The sequence below is a fragment of the Schistocerca serialis genome, chromosome 1, assembly GCF_023864345.2.
Source record: "Schistocerca serialis cubense isolate TAMUIC-IGC-003099 chromosome 1, iqSchSeri2.2, whole genome shotgun sequence".
Classification (NCBI taxonomy): Eukaryota; Metazoa; Arthropoda; class Insecta; order Orthoptera; family Acrididae; genus Schistocerca; species Schistocerca serialis.
Genome location: NC_064638.1, coordinates 218,658,247 through 218,678,641, shown reverse-complemented (window position 1 = coordinate 218,678,641; position 20,395 = coordinate 218,658,247). Strand labels below are relative to the sequence as shown.

Here is a 20,395-nt window from a genome sequence, read left to right as displayed (position 1 = left end):
AAACATTGTAAAAGTTAGTTAAATTGATTTGTACATAAAATTATACATGTGTCCAACTACTGTATAAAGAAACAGTAATGTGCCATATTCATGTGCTGTCTAATGCCATCACTCATCTTTTGCTCACATGTCACAATGTGTCATGAGATGCACATGGTCACAATTAATCAATTACTGCAGTTTAGCAGTTTTCAGAATTTACTTAATCAGTGTGTAGATATTCTATACGTAAGATGTCTTTTGAGGGCTCTCCTGTACGGCTGCTGAATGACACATTGTTCTGAGACTGGCATGTTGAGAAGAAAAGTTATATCAATATTACTGAATTTCAATTAATCGAGTGTTCTGGCGCTTGTAGTATCAGTGCAATCAATATTTCCAATTAAATTATCTATTTTCTGAGCCTTAAAACAGTGAATCTGTTTTTATTGTGAAATGTGTAGGGGTAAAACTTCAGCACACATGCAGAACAAATTAAATGCCACTGCTATACATTACATTCAGATCTACAATACTGAAATGTAGACAGAGTGTACATCTACAATTCCAAAGTTCAGACTTAACCTATGTACACTGAAAATTATATTTTAAGAAAAATATGCAAAATGAAAGATGTTACCTAATCACATAAGGTGGTGGAACTAATGACAGAAGTATGTTTGAAAAACATAGTCATGGCATTACTTACACGAAGATTACTGGCAGCGCACTGAAACGTAAATGTGTGTGATATGATATAGAGCAGGACATGCAAAAAAACTTAAGTTGTACTCTTAGGTCCTAACCTGACTACTACAGTGAACAGTTTTTTTATGAACTAATATCCCAACAAATTCCATTTAGTTCATTATTTTCCACACACTATCTGTGATGATCTGAAACTAGTTTGTACATCATCTGGAATAGGTTCAATCACAGATTTTGTATACTGTTGCCAACTTTCCTTCCACCTTCCTCCTGGACTAATACTGAAGTTTGGCCTATTTAGGTGATATATCCTATACTTATTTACTTTCTAGTTCCCCAAGCCTCTGTTCGATTACTACCATTGTATGAGACCCCTTAATCATCAGTTAGTTAATCACTCGAAAATCCTCCGACCACATTGTGTTACAAACTGGTCTGATATTCACTTGTTTGTTCCCTTGACAACAGCTCCTGTCATTAATGCCTGGCCCTTACTAACTGCTGGGTGTTCTTATACCATCACCTCATCCCTCCACAGGTACTAGGCACTCAACCATTGTACTGACACTGATCAGCCAAAAATTATGATCAGCTGCTTAATACAGTGCTGGTGCACCTCTGGAATGAAATACAGTGATGATTCTGCATGGCATGGATTCAACAAATCTTTGGCAGGTTTCCGGATGCATGGGGGAAACTGATGTCTACACACAGCTCCTTAAATTATGGGCCAGTGGATTGTGGATAAGGAACTGGCACTCAATAGTGCCACAGCTGGGTTCCGTTGGGTAGCACAGAAATACAGGGTGGTCCATTGATACTGACCAGGTCAAATATTTCACGAAATAAGCATCAAAAGAAAAAACTACAAAGAACGAAACTTGTCTAGCTTGAAGGGCGAAACCAGATGGCGCTATGGTTGGCTCGCTAGATGGCGCTGCCATAGGTCAAACGGGTATCAACTGCATTTTTTTTAAATAGGAGCCCTCATTTTTTATTACATATTCATGTAGTACATAAAGAAATATGAATGTTTTAGTTGGATCACTTTTTTTCGCTTTGTGATAGATGGCGCTGTAATAGTCACAAACATATGGCTCACAATTTTAAATGAACAGTTGGTAACAGGTAGGTTTTTTAAATTAAAATACAGAACATAAGTACGTTTGAACATTTTATTTTGGTTGTTCCAATGTGATACATGTACCTTTGTGAACTTATCATTTCTGAGAACGCATGCTGTTACAGCATGATTACCTGTAAATACCACATTAATGCCATAAATGCTCAAAATGATGTCTGTCAACCTCAATGCATTTGGCAATACGTTTAACGACATTCCTCTCAACAGCGAATAGTTCGCCTTCCATAATGTTTGCACATGCATTGACAATGCGCTGACGCATATTGTCAGGTGTTGTCGGTGGATCACAATAGCAAATATCCTTCAACTTTCCCCACAGAAAGAAATCCGGGGACGTCAGATCCGGTGAACGTGCGGGCCACGGTGTGGTGCTTCGCCGACCAATCCACCTACCATGAAATATGCTATTCAATACCGCTTCAATCGCATGCGAGCTATGTGCCGGAAATCCATCATGTCGGAAGTACATTGCCATTCTGTCATGCAGTGAAACATCTTGTACTAACATCGGTAGAGCATAACATAGGATATCAGCATACACTGCACCCTTTAGATTGCCATCGATAAAATGGGGGCCTATTATCCTTCCTCCCATAATGCTGCACCATACATTAACCCGTCAAGGCCGCTGATGTTCCACTTGTCGCAGCCATTGTGGATTTTCCGTTGCCAAATAGTGCATATTATGCCGGTTTATGTTACCACTGTTGGTGAATGACGCTTCGTCGCTAAATAGAACACATGCAAAAAATTTGTCATTGTCCCATAATTTCTCTCGTGCCCAGTGGCAGAACTGTACATGACATTCAAAGATGTTGCCATGCAATTTCCAGTGCACAGAAATATGGTACGGGTACAATCGATGCCGATGTAGCATTCTCCACACTGAAGTTTTTTAGACTCCCAATTCTCGCGCAATTTGTCTGCTACTGATGTGCGGATTAGCCACGACAGCAGCTAAAACACCTACTTGGGCATCATCATTTGTTGCAGGTCATGGCTGACGTTTCACATGTGGCTGAACACTTCCTGTTTTCTTAAACAACGTAACTATCCAGCAAACTGTCCGGACACTTGGTTGATGTCGTCCAGGATACTGAGCAGCATACAGAGCACACACCCGTTGGGCATTTTGATCACAATAGCCATACATCAACACGATATCGACCTTTTCCGCAATTGGTAAACGGTCGATTTTAACACGGGTAATGTACCACGAAGCAAATACCGTCCGCACTGGAGGAATGTTACAAGATACCATGTACTTATACGTTTGTGACTATTACAGCACTATCTGTCAAAAAGCGAAAAAAGTGGTCCAGCTAAAACATTCATATTTCTTTATGTACTACATGAATATGTAATAAAAAATGGGGGTTCCTATTTTAAAAAACACAGTTGATATCTGTTTGACCTATGGCAGCACCATCTAGCGAGCCAACCATAGCGCCATCTGGTTTCCCCATTCAAGATAGACGAGTTTCGTTCTTTTTAGTTTTTTCGTTTGATGTTTATTTCGTGAGATATTTGACCCGGTCACTATCAATGGACCACACTGTATATGCAAGGTCACTATCATGGCCCTCATACCACTTAGAACAATTCAGGCCTTCCTGCTAGAAGCTTCCACCACTGTAGGGGAAAAACATCGAGCAAAAAGCGTTTAGTATCCCAGCTTACAGCAGGTGTCTACAGTCATGGCGACTCAGAGATATTCCAAGTCTCTAGCAGAAAGGTCACTACAATTGTCCGCAAATTGAAGGCCATGTGATTCATATCGGCCGTGCTGCTAACATGGTTATAAGCTGGCCTGCAGATGGCAAAGGTACTTGGTCTGTGCTCCATGAAGTGTTAAATCTATCATCATACTGCTACACTTACATCGACTCTGCTTTGTTGATGGACTTCCTGGGTTGTGCAATTGGTTTACATTCACTGCCAGCTAATGATAATTGTTTACATTTATGTTTCCATATCAGGAGTGGACAAAAAGTGTTGGTAAGCATTTACCCTATGATGCATTTAGTAACGCAATCACCCTTAGTGCTGATACTATGCACCTGAAGTTTCTTGAATGTTGGCAAAAAGAACTGTAACAGTAACAGCAACAAGAACAGCATGCTGCTCTCCAGCAGCTCTTTGCCAACAGTAAAAACATCGGTCGGTAGTCATGACTACACCCGTACTGCCATTCACCTGCTTTGACAAGGCTTTATAAAGCTGGGAGGTATACACCCAACATTTTGAACTGCACTGTCTTGCTTATAGAATTTCTGATATGCAGCAAAGTCCTTTACTCCTGTCTTCTAGCTATCAGTTGTATGAAGTGGTGCAGAAATTGTGACTACTCTCAGACCCCAGTGATTCATCTTTCAATGCGTAATGTGCTCTGTTAACGGAACAGTATGGCTGTCAGATGCATCTTCCAGCTGTAAGACTAAAGTTTAAAGCTCAGCACACTTTCATTTATAAAATTCTGGTATCAAAAGTAGCTAGCCATCCGAGACTTTCCATTATTTGAAAAGTAGTTAGTCACTGTCATGAGCAATAGCCAGCAGATGATGCTGACTCATCATCTTTTTCTTGTGTCTCTGTCTCATCAGAGTTCATAGTCACCCAGATCATTGGCATCTCCTGAGAGACTTAAGTATATCAATCACAAGGATTCTCTCTCTCTCAGCATCAAGTAAATTCCTTTTTTAGTAGTAAATGGGTGGGTCAAGAGCTTCTTTCCACCTCAACATTGAGGCATGTTCCACACATGTCAGTGAAGTTCTAGTCGTGCCTTCCGGTGGGGCTGTCATACAAGGAACAGTGGTCTGTAATGCACCGCTCAGTGTCTGGCTTGTGGCAAATGTGGACATCTGGCAGCTGCATGTCAACATACCACACGCTGGCGTCTTGTAAAAACGCAGTCTGGTGAAGGCACATCTCTTCACATAATTACATCAGCTGGGCAAACAATGCAAATACCACAGAAATTGACATTGGTTCTCACCTTTACTGACTTTTTACAGCTGTTCACTACAGTTGCTGTGTCATTAATCAGTGAAGACACACTTTGGTGGCTCAGCTTATCGCCTCAGAAAAGGGCTCAGAGATGGGTTGTGTCTTACTGGCAAAAGAGAATCCTTCTCCACAAAGAATTGTGAATTACAGCTAATTAATGAATGCCAAACTTCCCTAATTGTAGGTTCACTTAACACTGATAACATTTTCAGCTCAAACACTTTCACAGCACTTTGTTTCAGAGTAGTGGACTACATATGTTTAGTGTCCAGAGCAATGCCATTAACTTATTTTGATACTCTCTGTGCCGCATATAAGGAGATTTTGAAGCATTACTAGGTTGTTGAAAAAAATTTGCTTCTGATATATCCATGAAACCATGCATGGCAGAAAAAATTTGTAGAGCTCACTCTCTACTGTTGGCTGTTGGAGTTGCTATTCAGGCTACGCTCACATAGTTTCAGGAGTTAGGTGCCATTTCCATATCAAACAGTTAACTGTTGACAACAATGGTTGTAATTAAAAAGCCTACCTGACTATATGCAGTTGTGGTGATTTTAAAGCAACTATCAATGCTCAGTAGAATGTTGATCTCACAGCTGGAAGATCTGATAAAACTAGGTGGTTAATATTATGTAGAAATTAATTTAAAAGAAGCATATCTTCAACCCATTAAATGACAAAGTAAAACAGTGACTGGTCTGAAGTGCACAGTGTAACTACTCACCATTTGAGGTTACTAATGCCCCCAGCCACATTTAATACTTGCAGCAACTGATTTGAAATATTCCACAGTAAACTAACTACTTAGACATTACTACTGTAACAGAAGAACTCATACAGAATATCTTAAAATGTAGAACCCTTTTTCAAGTGGCTTCAGGAAGTTGGTCTACATTGTCAGTTAGGCAAGTGCAGCTCTTTTGCACCCAGCATTTAATAGCTGGGGCATATTTTCAGCAACAAGTACCGTGACCACATCGACACGATAACAAACTTTCCCTCATGACTAACAAGAAACAACTGTAATCTTTTTTTGGAAAAATCAACTATTTATACCTACATACCCCACACCGTGCAAATCACAACACACTAACTCAGTAGCACAAAAAAAGGTGGCAAATTTGTGTGATCAGTGACGTGTCTGGAGGTTTTATGATACCTCAAGGAACGTCTAAAATTAGCACAACACTTGGTGCTGTATACACCAGGTTGGTATCTGAGATTTGCATTGAATGTGTAACAGTACAGACTGGGGTGATTTTGTTTCATAAAATGTCAGGCACATCTGAAAGCCCGATTGCCTCTCCCTCAAAAACATTAACACCAGTGCAACAAACCTATTCCCAAATTGACAATGAGGCTTTAGTGATAATGTGTAGGATGAAATGTTTCAACTGTACTTGTATAGTAACAAATTCCACATGTTAACTTCACTGTTTGGGAATTAGTCCAAGCTCCCAGGATAGGCACAGATCCACCAGTGACCCGATTCTATGCAAAAGTTTGTGAATGGTACTGTCAGGTTGCCCTGAGAGTTTTCCAAAACAAGCAGACCTCAAACTCCATATTCATTTTGTGATGCAACATTGTCCCAATGCAAAAAATGACATCTTAACATTGGATCTAAGATGACTCTGAATGCCTGGTCACTGTTGCAGCCCTGCTCCAACTCTGCATCCTCCAGCTACTGCAACCCTTACACTGGGGGTGGAGCATTTGAAGACATTAGCTCAGTTGCATTTAAAGACTTAGAACTGACACCATAATGAACATGTGTGCCATTCCTGTTATAACTGCTCCCTGAATCAGGTGGTCCCAGCACAGAATTTTTCACCATGACCATGTTTGGACCAACCCTGGGAGAGAATGAATGTTGATTTTGGCCAGGTCATTCCCGGGAGATATTGTGGTTTCTTGTGGTAGACACTCTATCTAGCTTCCACTTTGTGGCCCAAATGTCATTATATACCACTCATGCTACCATTCCTGCCCTGTTCACAAATTTTAGAATCGAGAGAGTGCACCACACATTCGTGTCTGACAATAGTCTGGAGTATACATTGTCTCAAATCAAGGTCTTTTGTTGCCATGACACTGAAAACTTAGCCACCACCCTCTTCCAATTGGCCTTCAACTTTTGCAGCTCAGCAGATGGTCAGGACATTCAAAACTCATATGCACAAAGCCTTTCTGACGAGGTCGGCTAAGGAAGCACTACACAGCCTCCTCACCACGTATGGGTCTACAATCATCAGTGGGACCAGTCAGGCCAAAATATTGCATGGGCACACACATCAAACACTGTTAGGCATCCTGTATCCTATGCAGTGTGCTAAGCCAAAGTATATGTACGCCTATGTGCAGGATACCTGTTCTGAATGTGCATGTTTAGGTGTTCCTGTGATGGCCCAAGAGGTCATCATAGGCTATAGGAGAGTATCAGCAGTTCAGCATCACAACTGGTTAAAAGCTCATGACCCTGCACTGAAACCACCTCTGGATGCAACTAGTTTCATGAGCAGCAGCATCGCTGTCTCCGTTTCCGACCAAGGGACCGGCACCTATGTAACCACTCACTGTGCCAAAAGCTGTAACTCTGGGTTGCTCCCTCACTGGTACAAACTACGCTCCCATTACCCCTCTCATACTTATGCAGATGTATGGACTATAGTCTGGGAGCTTATGGACACAAAACTACTCCCACCACCAGGCCTTTCTGAGACCCTATCATATCACACTAGATGGGGGGCGGGTGTCTGCTGGGGGCCGAACCGCACAATAACCCTGGGTTCGGTGTGAGGCAGCGGTGGGGTGAGTGGACTGCTGTAGCCTGTTGTGGGGTTGTGTACCACTGCGGCTACGGTGGGGACGAAGCCTCTCCATCATTTTTAGGTCCCCAGTTCAATACAATCCCTGCAATATGTCCTACACTCATGTAACCTTCCTGGCCTTAAGTTTTGCTAGTCTGTCCCCTTCCTACCTCCACCCCTTCCTGCTACCATTCCAGCCTCACACATGCGTTCTGTCTCCCAGACTCCCCTCCATAGTTCTTTCCCTCTCTCTGCTTCACTTCTGTCCCCAACAAAGCTCTCCTGATACTGCACCTAGCAGCCCACCATCCTGTCCCTGCACACTCCTTCAGGTAGCATTACAGCATCTTCCTCCACTCCTTTTCTGCTGTCTCTCCCCTCCCTGATCACACTTACTCTGTTGCCCACTACCCACCCCAACTGAGATTGCTACTCAACTCTGTGGATCTACAGAGTCCAGAGATGCATATAGACAGTCATTTTTCCCTCCCTCTATTTGCAAGTGGGACATGAAAGGAAATGATTTGTCATGGTACAGGGTACCCTCCACCACGCACCGTACAGTGGCCTGCAGAGTATTTATGTAGACGTGGATGATAATGGCTATATGTGTGTGAATTGTGCATGTATGAATGTGTGTGTGTGTGTTTCTTTCATTTCATTGACACCATTCCAAAGTTCATATATTCCAAAAGACCACTTTTAAATGTGCCTGTCTGCTGCTCAATACAATCTATAAGTGATGAACAGCAATCTATCCTGATTCACATAGTCGTTCCATTCCAGATTTATCACTGTCTGAATATGTTACTGTGAGTCAGGCATGGTTCCATCACTGAATGCCATAAGTGAATCAGCATTCAAAGCCTATGTCCTTGGACCAAAGAGGAAAAGTCAGTTTCATCTGCTGGAAAAATTAAGGGCAGTGCTATCGGAAATGCCAAAAAGACCTTTCAGAAGGTCAGTGCACCTGCCCACAATTGTGCTTTGGCAAGGGATAAAACTGAGGAATTTGATGCTGTTCTATAGGTTCGGTGGGCAATGGCCTTGGATACACCAGTTCCCGTGAGATCACCGAAGTTAAGTGCTGTCGCGTGTGGCCAGCACTTGGATGGGTGACCATCCAGGCCGCCATGCGCTGTTGCCATTTTTTGGGGTGCATTCAGCCTCGTGATGCCAACTGAGGAGCTACTTGACCGAATAGTAGCAGCTCTGGTCCAAGAAAACCATCGTAACGACCAGGAGAGCAGTGTGCTGACCACACGCCCCTCCTATCCGCATCCTCAACTGAGGCTGACACGGTGGTCAGATGTTCCCAATGGGTCACTTGTGGCCTGAAAACGGAGTGCTACAGGTTTGGCACCTTCTTTCATTTATTAGTGCATCTTAAGAAATTCATGGCTGTAAAAGCGTTTTGAGTCCAATGAAGAGGTTATGGCGACAACAGATGGGTATTTTGCAAACCTAAAATCACAGTAAAGGAACGGAAGCTGTTAGCTGGAAGACAGTTACACAAAGGGAACTCATCCAAAAGACAACTACACAAATAAAATTATGATCTAAAGCACATAGTTGTTTCATATAATGCAAGCTTTCATGCCCAGTATCTGCATTACTGTTTATACTTCTTCTATGAGCATAAGACTCATCTTCCCGTGCTGGAGACCTTACCAGAGTCTTTAATAATTCAGGAAGTAGTTACAGTCTCAAACAGGCTAAGAGTTGGTGCTGTTGTTTTATTTAGCACTATGGTTCACAAATTATCTATTTGAGTCCAGCTCCTTTTCTGCTGAAGTTGCTTTTGTGCTTTTGAATTTCTGTGGCCTTTCTCTGTACATCCTTGCAAAGTAATGATTAAATATTGGTAAAACCACAGTGTCAGAGAAATGAATTTGGTGTTCACTGGTTCCAACACATGATCTGCTACTGTTGATTTATCTATCTTACCCTGGCAACAAGTGTTCTTGTGTTCCTTAAGATGGGTGTTATTACTTCTTTTTAGTTCATATGTATCCTTGACCACAAGTGCAAGGGATTTTATGTAGTTCTGCTGTGTCAAGCAGTGGGTGTAGACCCTTCACTGTGTTCAAATATTAGCACACCTTTCTGGTTGGTTTAAACACTGTATCACTACTATGTTTTCAGAATGCCTTGGAAGGTGGTCAAGCCCCTAGCCTGGTTCAGGTTCATTGATGATATCTTCATAATCTAGACCCAGGGCCAAACCCTCATTCCTTCACAAACACCTTCTCTCCCATCCAATTCGCCTTCTCTTCAAGCCAATGTGCCACCTTTCTAAATGCTGACCACCTTTCTGATGGCTTCATCCACCCCCCTGTTCACATTAAAGCCACCAACCACCAACACTACCTGCATTCTGACAGCTGTCATCCCTTTCACACTACAAAATCCTTCCCATACAGTGTGACTATATGGGAACAGTGTATCTGTAGTGACAAGAACTCCCTTGCCTGGAATGCTGATGGTTTCACCAAGGCCTTCACAGACAGACACTATCCCTCAGAACAGACTTCCCATGCCATTTCCCCTCACACCTCCACACCTCCCACCACCCCCAAGAACTAGCCACAAAGGAGTGCCCCCTTCATCATCCAATACCAACCCTGACTGGAACAACTGAACCACTTACTTCGCCAGAGCTATGATTATCTATCATCATGCTCTGAAATGAGGGACACCCTACCCGAGATCCTTCCCACCCATCCTACCATGATGTTCCATCACCCACCCAACCTCCACTCCCAATCCCAATCCCTTTCCACATGGAGCATATCCCTGTGGAAGACCCAGGTGCAAAACCTGCCCAATCCATACAACCAGCACTTTCTACTCCAGTCCTATCACAGGTTTATCCTACCCCATCAGTGGCCAGAACACCTGTGGAAGCAGCCATGTCATCTATCAGCTCTGTTGCAATCATTGCACTGGTTTTTATATTGATGTAACTGCCATCCAGTTGTCCATCAGAATGAAAGACCACAACCAAACTGCAGCCGCAGTAAAGTAGACAATCCTGTGGTGGCATAACATGCAGCTGAACATAACACACTTGATTTCAATGGCTGCTTCACTACCTGAGCCATTTGCATCTTCCCCTCCATCACCAGCTTTTCTGAGCTGCACACACGGGAGTTATCCTCACAACACATTCTCTGCTCCCATAATTATCCCATTCCCACACCTATTCCCATCTACTAAACTGTTTGTTTGCCACATACTGTCAATGCACCTGCCCCATCTTTTAATGCTACTCTCCTTTTTTTGGTTCTGTTTTCTCAAACTCCCATACCCACAACCCTCTGAAGCTATGTCTGTTGGTGAGTCCCTGCACACTCCGTCAGAAAGCAATCATCTTCCCTCACCTGTACACTGCTATCCCTTCCCTACCCCCTCCACCCGAGCTGCTGGAGTTGGTGGTCATGTATGCTTGTGTGAATGAATGGTGTGTGTTTCTCTTTTTCTGATGAAGGCTGTGGCCAAAAGCTTATGTGTAATTGTCTTTTTATTTTGTCTGTCTGCAACTTTCCCTTTCATTCATCCTTATTTGTTGGAAGCTCTAATCTTTTTATAGTGTAGTGCCCTATTTATCTCTTTATCAGAGTAGCCCTTTCTTCTGAAGGCAGCTCTTAAATGATCTAGATCATTCTCTAAGTATAGTGGTTTATAGATACTTTTAGTCTTGTCCATCAACATTTTGGTAATTCTTATTTTCTGTCTGGGATGGTGATTGGAATTCTTATGACAGATCTAACCATGTAAGTGGGCTTTCTGTAGACTTCATGTGCTAAAGCTACACCAGATATGAAAAAAAGGTGAGATGAAAGTGTTCCAACATTTGAATTCTGATAAAGACATTCTATTACTTTCAGCAGACAAAAGGAAACGCTAAGGTTGTAATGACGAAAGAAGAGCACCACAGTAAAATTTGGGATTTGTTACAACCAGGAAGATACAGAAATCTTAAGGGAAAAATTGCAACTTCTGTGCTTGGGATGTTGTGTCGCTGTTAACTACAGTTCCTCTTAATGAGGTAATCTCACAGCTGGAAATTACTTTTGCAAATGATATGTTAGATCTGTTTAAACATTGTCTCATATTAACTCACTTTCAATGGGACAAGAAATTAATTCTATGACCAAACTGAAGGTACAGCTATGGGGAACCCACTCAGCACAATTTTCTGAATTTTTACATAGAAAAGTTTGAAGCAGCAGCCATTTATATGACAAAAAATAAACACTCATAATCGTTTCGGTACATGGATGATACTTTCATTATGTGGGTTCATGGAGATAAAGAACTCTCAGAATTTCTAAATTTTTTGAATAATATTAATTCTAATATAATGTTCACTATGGATAAGTAGAAAGAATGTCAATTTTACTTTTGGATGTACAGACACTTAGAAAACCTGACATAAATTTAGGGCATTAAGTTTACAGAATGCCCACTCACAAGAACAGATACCTTCACAAAAATTCCAACCAGCATCCCAAGCAGGAAAGAGGAGATACCAAAGCATTGGTGAAGAATGAGAATGAGACAGAGTTCAGTCTTTTAAGAGCTGCCTTCAGAAGAAACAGCTACTCTGGAAAAGAGATAAATATGACACTATAGCCTAAAAGGTTTAGAGTTTCTAATGAGAAAAACCAACTAAACAGAAAGTGTTCCTCACATCTGTAAATATTGCCACTCATCGCATCATCGGAGTACTCAGAAAACATGGTTTAAAACCAACTAGCAAGGTGTGCAAATATTTGAACACTGCAATCCCTAGCACTTGCAGTCAAGTATACATACGAACTACAAAAAGAAGCATTAACACCCACCTTAAAGAACACAAGAGCAATTATCATCTGGGTAAGATGGGTAAATCAGCAGTAACAGATCATACACTGGGACCAGGGAAGAACCACCAAATTTGTTTCTCAGACACTATAGTTTCAGCAAAATCTAATCAATATTTTGCTAGTATGTACAGAAAGTCCACAGAAATTTGAAAGCGCCAAAACAGCTTCAACAGAAAAGGAGGAGGACTGAAATTAGACAAGCTGTTGTGGATCTCAGTGCTAATAAAACATTCAGCGCCAACTCTTCCCCCCAACAAGCCCCATTATGTATGTCGGTGCGACACCGCAATCTTAGGCAATGGTCTAATGATGTCACAAACTGACCATTGTGTGCATACATATGCTGTACTAATTTGAGGCTATAACTGCTTTCTGAGTCATTACAGACTCTGATGACATCTCCAGGCACTGGAATACAAAATGTCTTGGACAATGACCTTATGCCCATAAAACAAATACCAGCAATAACACAGTCTTCTGTTGGAAGTTCACGAAGTTTTTGTTATATCCTAGCCAGTAATGCCACCCGAGCCCGCTGCCAAAAGGTTGGCAGCATCAAAGTCCGGACGCCGTCCGCATAAGCAGCGCCAGCGAGACAGGAAATTGCCGCAAGTCTGCGCGCGCCACCGCTGGCATCTGCGTTCTTAAGCGCTGGAGTCGCGAGCGCTAGGACAGTTCTGTATTCGCCGCTCAGTTGTATACTCGCCACCGAATTGTGTACTTGCTAGTCAGTTGTGTGTTCATCGCAGCAGAGTTGTTGTTTGTCGTCAGCCGACGCTGACCTAGCCGCTCCGACTCGAACTAGACAGATTTCTGTAGACACGGAGTTCACTACTGTGTTTCTGTATCTTCGTTAATAAAGATAAGTACCGACTTTTATTTAATCAGAGTGTTTGGGTTTTCATCTTTCTGTTCACTGTTCCAGCGGACCGGTCGGCCCACTATTAAAAGTGTGGCGGTGACTTCGTAAGCCGTTTCTACAGCGAATTGCTTGTCGCTACGAACGCCGCCACAAAAGTTTTCTTCTTGTCCATGTACATTTCACACAAAAAATGATGTCACTTATTATGCGGCCATGGATAAGCATGCTTGTCTGTCCTATACTCTAAGGTTTTTGCAGAAAGAACTGCCACATTTACAAGCTGACAGATAAGCTACATTTCTTTTGTACATTCAAAATATATCCTTCAGAATATCATCTTTAAAGTAACCATTACTTTCTCTCTCACAGATTTGAGTATACAAAAGATGTTTAAGTCAAATGGAATTGCTGGCTAGTGGTGTGTGTGAAATGGTTCAGCTACATAACTATTCATCCACAATAGCATCCACTCTTTGTGTGGTATGGATACTTTTCTTAGGTATAATTAATTGATGTAGACAGTTCTGATGATGAAGTTTAGAAGATAGTCCAGGTGTAATAAAATGTTACTGGGTTTATAGTCATGTTAATCCAAAGTGTGTGTGGATACACTGCCAATTCTTGTGGCAAGAAGTCTGAGACGATATCGTTGCATGAACACACCACAAGGGTCTTAATTTTTAAAATATTCTACTTGTTTGAATGTTTACATTATAATGTTAAGAGATGGATATAATGGAGAGGACATATTGTGACTGTTACTTTCCCGATTTTTGATTTATTTCTTTCAGTTTTAACCAGCTGGAAAATTTCTTTACATGGATAAATATGCTGTCATGCAGCCACTAATTATGATATATAATTAAACAGTTACTGTCAAGTTGAGACAGAATTGTTCAGTATGATGAAATCATTACTGTGATACGTAGAATAAGGCAACAACATTCAACATTAGCTGTGTGACCTTCATTAATTATTAAAGGAATTTGTTTCAAAATATATCACAAAGTGAATGTAAGTGCTGACTTTCTTGAAGAATCATTCAGTTCAGAATCTAAAGGAGACTAACAATATAAACTGAATAACTTGGTACAAGCTATGAAATGTAGGGGCGTATAAAATATTACCAAGATAAGATCTGCATAGATAACCTCAGCCAATATCAATCAAATGATAGTTCTTAGGATGACATCTGTAGTTGCTTTAAATATAAGTTTGCAAGATTTAAGAGTTTAAAGTACAGAATACGAATTCAAACAATGGAAAATCCAGGCTGGGATGTACCAATATTATGGAGAAGGGAAGTTGGCACTCACCATACAGGCACTCTCTGTCATAGAATAAGGATTCACTTATTTTTTCCATTACACCCTTTCTATCAGAATGTTATTTTGTTACACATTATTGGAAAAGAATGAATATTTATTATTCAACACTAATAGATTTTATTTATTTTTTTGTTACAATAGTCTGCAATTTATAGCAATCAAACTCTGTATGAAAAAGTAATGCAAACAGTTGGCTTGGACACTGGTGCATAACAGATGCAGTTCCATGAATTACTGTTTGCACATAACAAAACAGAACAATGTAAAGGACAGATTCCTACTCACCATACAGAGGACGACTTGAGTCACAGGGACACAGAATGGTAAAGACATGATGAACATTCCTAGCACTCTTTTTCATTGTGCCTGTCTGTGACTCAACTTCTCTTCCATGTGATGAGTAGCAATCTGTCCTTCCCAAATTGTTGTTATGTTAGAAAATAGAGTAATGAAGTTAAAGAGAAGTATAATTTAACACATGTGAAGCTCAAATGTCATGTTTTGCAGGACTGTATTTTGGCACATATTCAGCTGTTTATAAGACTTTAGAATTTATCAATTACCTTATCACCATCTTATGTGTACTAGCACACCTTAACATACTGCTTCTTTAAATACATATAATTTAGGCCTTCAAATTACGGATTCATTACATATGCAGCTTGTTATTTTGAACAGTAAGTCACTAAAAACTCCATATTACTATTACATATCAAAATATATAGTATCAATAAGGTGCATGTAACACTGTAATGCCAAAGGTTTCTCTGCTGATTTTGATGCCACAATTCAATCTTATTTACTACAAACAGATGCTACAGAATATAAAAAGTTTGTTAGAAGTACACTCCTGGAAATTGAAATAAGAACACCGTGAATTCATTGTCCCAGGAAGGGGAAACTTTATTGACACATTCCTGGGGTCAGATACATCACATGATCACACTGACAGAACCACAGGCACGTAGACACAGGCAACAGAGCATGCACAATGTCGGCACTAGTACAGTGTATATCCACCTTTCGCAGCAATGCAGGCTGCTATTCTCCCATGGAGACGATCGTAGAGATGCTGGATGTAGTCCTGTGGAACGGCTTGCCATGCCATTTCCACCTGGCGCCTCAGTTGGACCAGCGTTCGTGCTGGACGTGCAGACCGCGTGAGACGACGCTTCATCCAGTCCCAAACATGCTCAATGGGGGACAGATCCGGAGATCTTGCTGGCCAGGGTAGTTGACTTACACCTTCTAGAGCACGTTGGGTGGCACGAGATACATGCGGACGTGCATTGTCCTGTTGGAACAGCAAGTTCCCTTGCCGGTCTAGGAATGGTAGAACGATGGGTTCGATGACGGTTTGGATGTACCGTGCACTATTCAGTGTCCCCTCGACGATCACCAGTGGTGTACGGCCAGTGTAGGAGATGGCTCCCCACACCACGATGCCGGGTGTTGGCCCTGTGTGCCTCGGTCATATGCAGTCCTGATTGTGGTGCTCACCTGCACGGCGCCAAACACGCATACGACCATCATTGGCACCAAGGCAGAAGCGACTCTCATCGCTGAAGACGACACGTCCCTCCATTCACGCCTGTCGCGACACCACTGGAGGCGGCCTGCACGATGTTGGGGCGTGAGCGGAAGACGGCCTAAAGGTGTGCGGGACCGTAGCCCAGCTTCATGGAGACGGTTGCGAATGGTCCTCGCCGATACCCCAAGAGCAACAGTGTCCCTAATTTGCTGGGAAGTGGCGGTGCGGTCCCCTACGGCACTGCGTAGGATCCTACGGTCTTGGCGTGCATCCGTGCGTCGCTGCGGTCCGGTCCCAGGTCGACGGGCACGTGCACCTTCCGCCGACCACTGGTGACAACATCGATGTACTGTGGAGACCTCACGCCCCACGTGTTGAGCAATTCGGCGGTACGTCCACCCGGCCTCCCGCATGCCCACTATACGCCCTCGCTCAAAGTCCGTCAACTGCACATACGGTTCACGTCCACGCTGTCGCGGCATGCTACCAGTGTTAAAGACTGCGATGGAGCTCCGTATGCCACGGCAAACTGGCTGACACTGACGGCGGCGGTGCACAAATGCTGCGCAGCTAGCGCCATTCGACGGCCAACACCGCGGTTCCTGGTGTGTCCGCTGTGCCGTGCGTGTGATCATTGCTTGTACAGCCCTCTCGCAGTGTCCGGAGCAAGTATGGTGGGTCTGACACACCGGTGTCAATGTGTTCTTTTTTCCATTTCCAGGAGTGTATTTAAAACTACTGTGTGTGCACTTTTAACCAAGAAAATTAGAAATATGACTAAACCAGATATTACAAAAGAATGAAACAGAGATGGGAAAACATACCTTTGGCTCCTGAAGCCACACCATGACTATGTCAAAGAGATTATTACGACCACTCTTTCCTAAACGTTCCAGTATTGTCTTGATACATTTTGCAACCATTTTCCTACAGTCTGGTGACTCATCATTTACGAGTTGTGGACTAACAGATATAAAAAACAGTGCACTATGTTCTTCCAGCATCTCCTGCAGGATAAAAACATTTGTATGTAAATGAACAAAGTAATACTTCACAAAGCTGACAATACATCATTAAAATTATGTAACAAAAGTACTTAATATAAGCTGATGTTTAAAAACCTATGACAGATGTCGATAGAAATTTTTGTCTGTCATTACTGTGAAATACAAAATTTTAATTATGTAAGAATGGGCAGAATGTCTAGAAATTGTGAGTATGGAAGTTTCAATCAGGTCTGGAAGGGCTCTTAGAGAGCCTAAAGGTTTAGGCAATTGCTCAAAAAGGGAGCAAATCTGATTTCAAGTACTGCACAGAAAAAATTTCTAATTGAGATGACATATTCATTACATAACATGATCAGCATATATCTGAATGGTTGACAGTGCAATCATTTCACATAACTGCATCTTCAATGATTTCATCCCTAATGATCAATTTATTTCATTTCAGTGCATTTAATTCAATTCATTCCTAGTAGTTGGATATTTCATAAGTCCTATACAGCCCTTGTCTCGGTAGTTCAGTGGTTAAGTCTCAGACTATTTTACTTATTCATTTATTTAACAAGTTCTGTGGGATTATGTGAGCCAAAGCTCCTTGACCATGAAACATGACAGTACAAAGTTTATCGAATGCTGCTTACAAAATCTGTACACAAGAGAATTTAAAACAATGTAAGGAAGTGTATGAATACACAAAATATTGCAGAGAAAAGTTCTCAACTATTGCAAGGAAGTCTGTACAGAATACCAGAAGTGAGTCAGAATGAAACTTTTCAACTTAGGTTTGCATACCTTTCTAGTTCTTCCAGAAGCCTTTTAAAAATGAAACATGTTAAATAGTGCACATTTTTATCGTGAAAAGGAAAGTTGCTACTCATCACGTAGTGGAGATGCTGAGTTGCGGCAGGCATGAAAAAAATACTGTAACAAATATAGCTTTCGGCCAGTAAGCCCTTCATCAAAATTCGACGACACACACACACACACACACACACACACACACACACACAGACACACACACACAGATGACTGCAGTCTACAGGCAACTGAGGCCACACTACGAGCAGCAGAGCCATTGCATGATGGGAGCAGTGACTGGGAGGGGTAAGGAGGAGGCTGGGACGGGAAGGGGAAGGGATAGTAGAGAAGCAGTGGCAGATAGTGATGTGCTGCTGGGGAGTGCACAGGGATGAGGTCGATATAGAGGGTGGGGCAGCTATGTGGAGTTGGGAGGTTAGACAGAGGGCAGCAGAGAGGTGGTTAGAGGGGGATGTGGAAAAGGATAGAAGTAAAAAGACTGGGTGTGATGGAAGGACGAGGGCTGTGTAGAGTTAGAATGGGAACAGAGAAGGGGCTGGGTGGGAAAGGAAAATGACTAATGAAGGTTGATGCCAGGAGGGTTACAGGAATGTAGGATATATTGTAGGGAAACTTCCCACCTGCCTAATTCAGAAAAGCTGGTGTTGGTGAGAAGGATCCATATGGCACAGGCTGTGAAGCAGTTGCTGAAATTAAGGATGTAATGTTTGGAAGCATGCTCAGCAACAGGGTGGTCCACTTGTTTCCTGGCCACAGTTTGCTGGTGGCCATTCATGCGGACAGACAGCTTGTTGGTTGTCATGCCCACATAGAATACAGCACAGTCGTTGCAGCTTAGTTTGTAGATCACATGAGTGGTTTCACAGGTGGCCCTGCCTTTGATGGGATAGGTGATGTTTGTGACCAGACTGGAGCAGGTTGCATGGGAGAATGTACACGACAGGTCTTGCATCTAGGTCTATTACAGGGGTATGAGCCATGGGGTAAGGGGCTGGGAGAAGGCGACTCAGTATCACTGCTACACGGTGAATTGCTACTTTCCTTTTCACAATATTGTTACATTCCATCCTGGATTTTCCATGGTTTGCTTAAGAGAGTGGTACGTACATGCATATCCTTCCTCCATTTAGTTTTCACTGAATGAATATTGCAGTTTCTTCTGAATGGGTCAATATTAGCAACAACAAATCTCATGATGAATACATGTACAGGGATGACAGAGTTAGAACTCTGAGGCATCTCAAAAATCACATACACAAAAACGAAACATCCTGGCACACAGTTTTAATCTGCAAGGAAGTTTCATATCAGCGCACACTCCGCTGCAGAGTGAAAATCTCATTCTGGACACATACACAAAGTTCATGAATTAACACCGCAGGTCAGTCTGACCACCATTTTCTGGGTACAGAATATACTAGACAGAGCTGTTCAAAAATATAGCACTTTATGAGATAATAGAGTGAAAGAAAGCAAAGTACACAAGCCATCCTTTTCAGTGTCAGAGACAGTGGAGACCATTCTTACACTGAAGACAGCAGCAATCAGTTTCTGCAAAATATTTTGAATGTTATGTTTCCAAGAAAGCCTTTCATCTACCCACATCTCTAATAATTTAAAATGGCCACCTTCACTGACTCTTCAGTCACTAAAATTTCACTATTACAAGAGTTTTGTGTCAGAAATTGCATTTTGTTGCCTTTTGGCATTAACTTGCTAATTTGTTCTGTGAAAACTACGAGCTGGTTTTACTGCCCACCCTGTCAGCAACATTCACGTTATGTTCCACCTCTCCCATAACAACACCTGTTGAACTATCAGTCTTTCCTTCTCATCCTGTTGGGTAAGTCTCCCCTGACATAGGGTTCTGGGTGACTTTTCTGAACTATACCCCTTTCCCTAAACCTCTCGAGTCCTTTTTCTTCACCCCTCTTCCTTCCCCTACAACTCTTCTGTCAGGAGAAGGAACCACTGGCTATGGAAGCTTGTTGATGTTAAATCCTTTTGTATGTGTGTTCCTCTGCCACCACTTGATGAGTAGATTTTTTATGTATCCATTTACATTATACTATCAATAACTGATTATTTTCATTGCTATAACAATACCTGTGTAATCTACAAACAGAAAAAAAATTTAGATCATGTCTTTCATTCGGTGGCATCCCTGTTGTGCTTTACATGACCTCAGGTGGCTTCAAATCACTTCCCCATTTGTTGACTGAAGTACAATATTCTGCTTTCTACTTTTCGTGTATGAACTGAAGCATCGTTCGGCATTTTTCCTAATCACGTAATGTTCCAACTAATGCACAGATATTGGATGCTCC

The 20,395-nt window shown here is 42.0% G+C and overlaps 1 protein-coding gene across 1 annotated transcript in view; it reads right to left on the bottom strand.

The window, feature by feature from the left end:
* LOC126466159 (small subunit processome component 20 homolog) overlaps positions 1-20,395 on the bottom strand; it is a 221,105-nt gene that overhangs the window by 9,795 nt on the left and 190,915 nt on the right. The window contains exon 31 of the mRNA XM_050096362.1: positions 17,070-17,252. Within this exon, the coding sequence (XP_049952319.1) occupies positions 17,070-17,252 (183 nt within the window). The remainder of the gene's footprint in view (positions 1-17,069; positions 17,253-20,395) is intronic.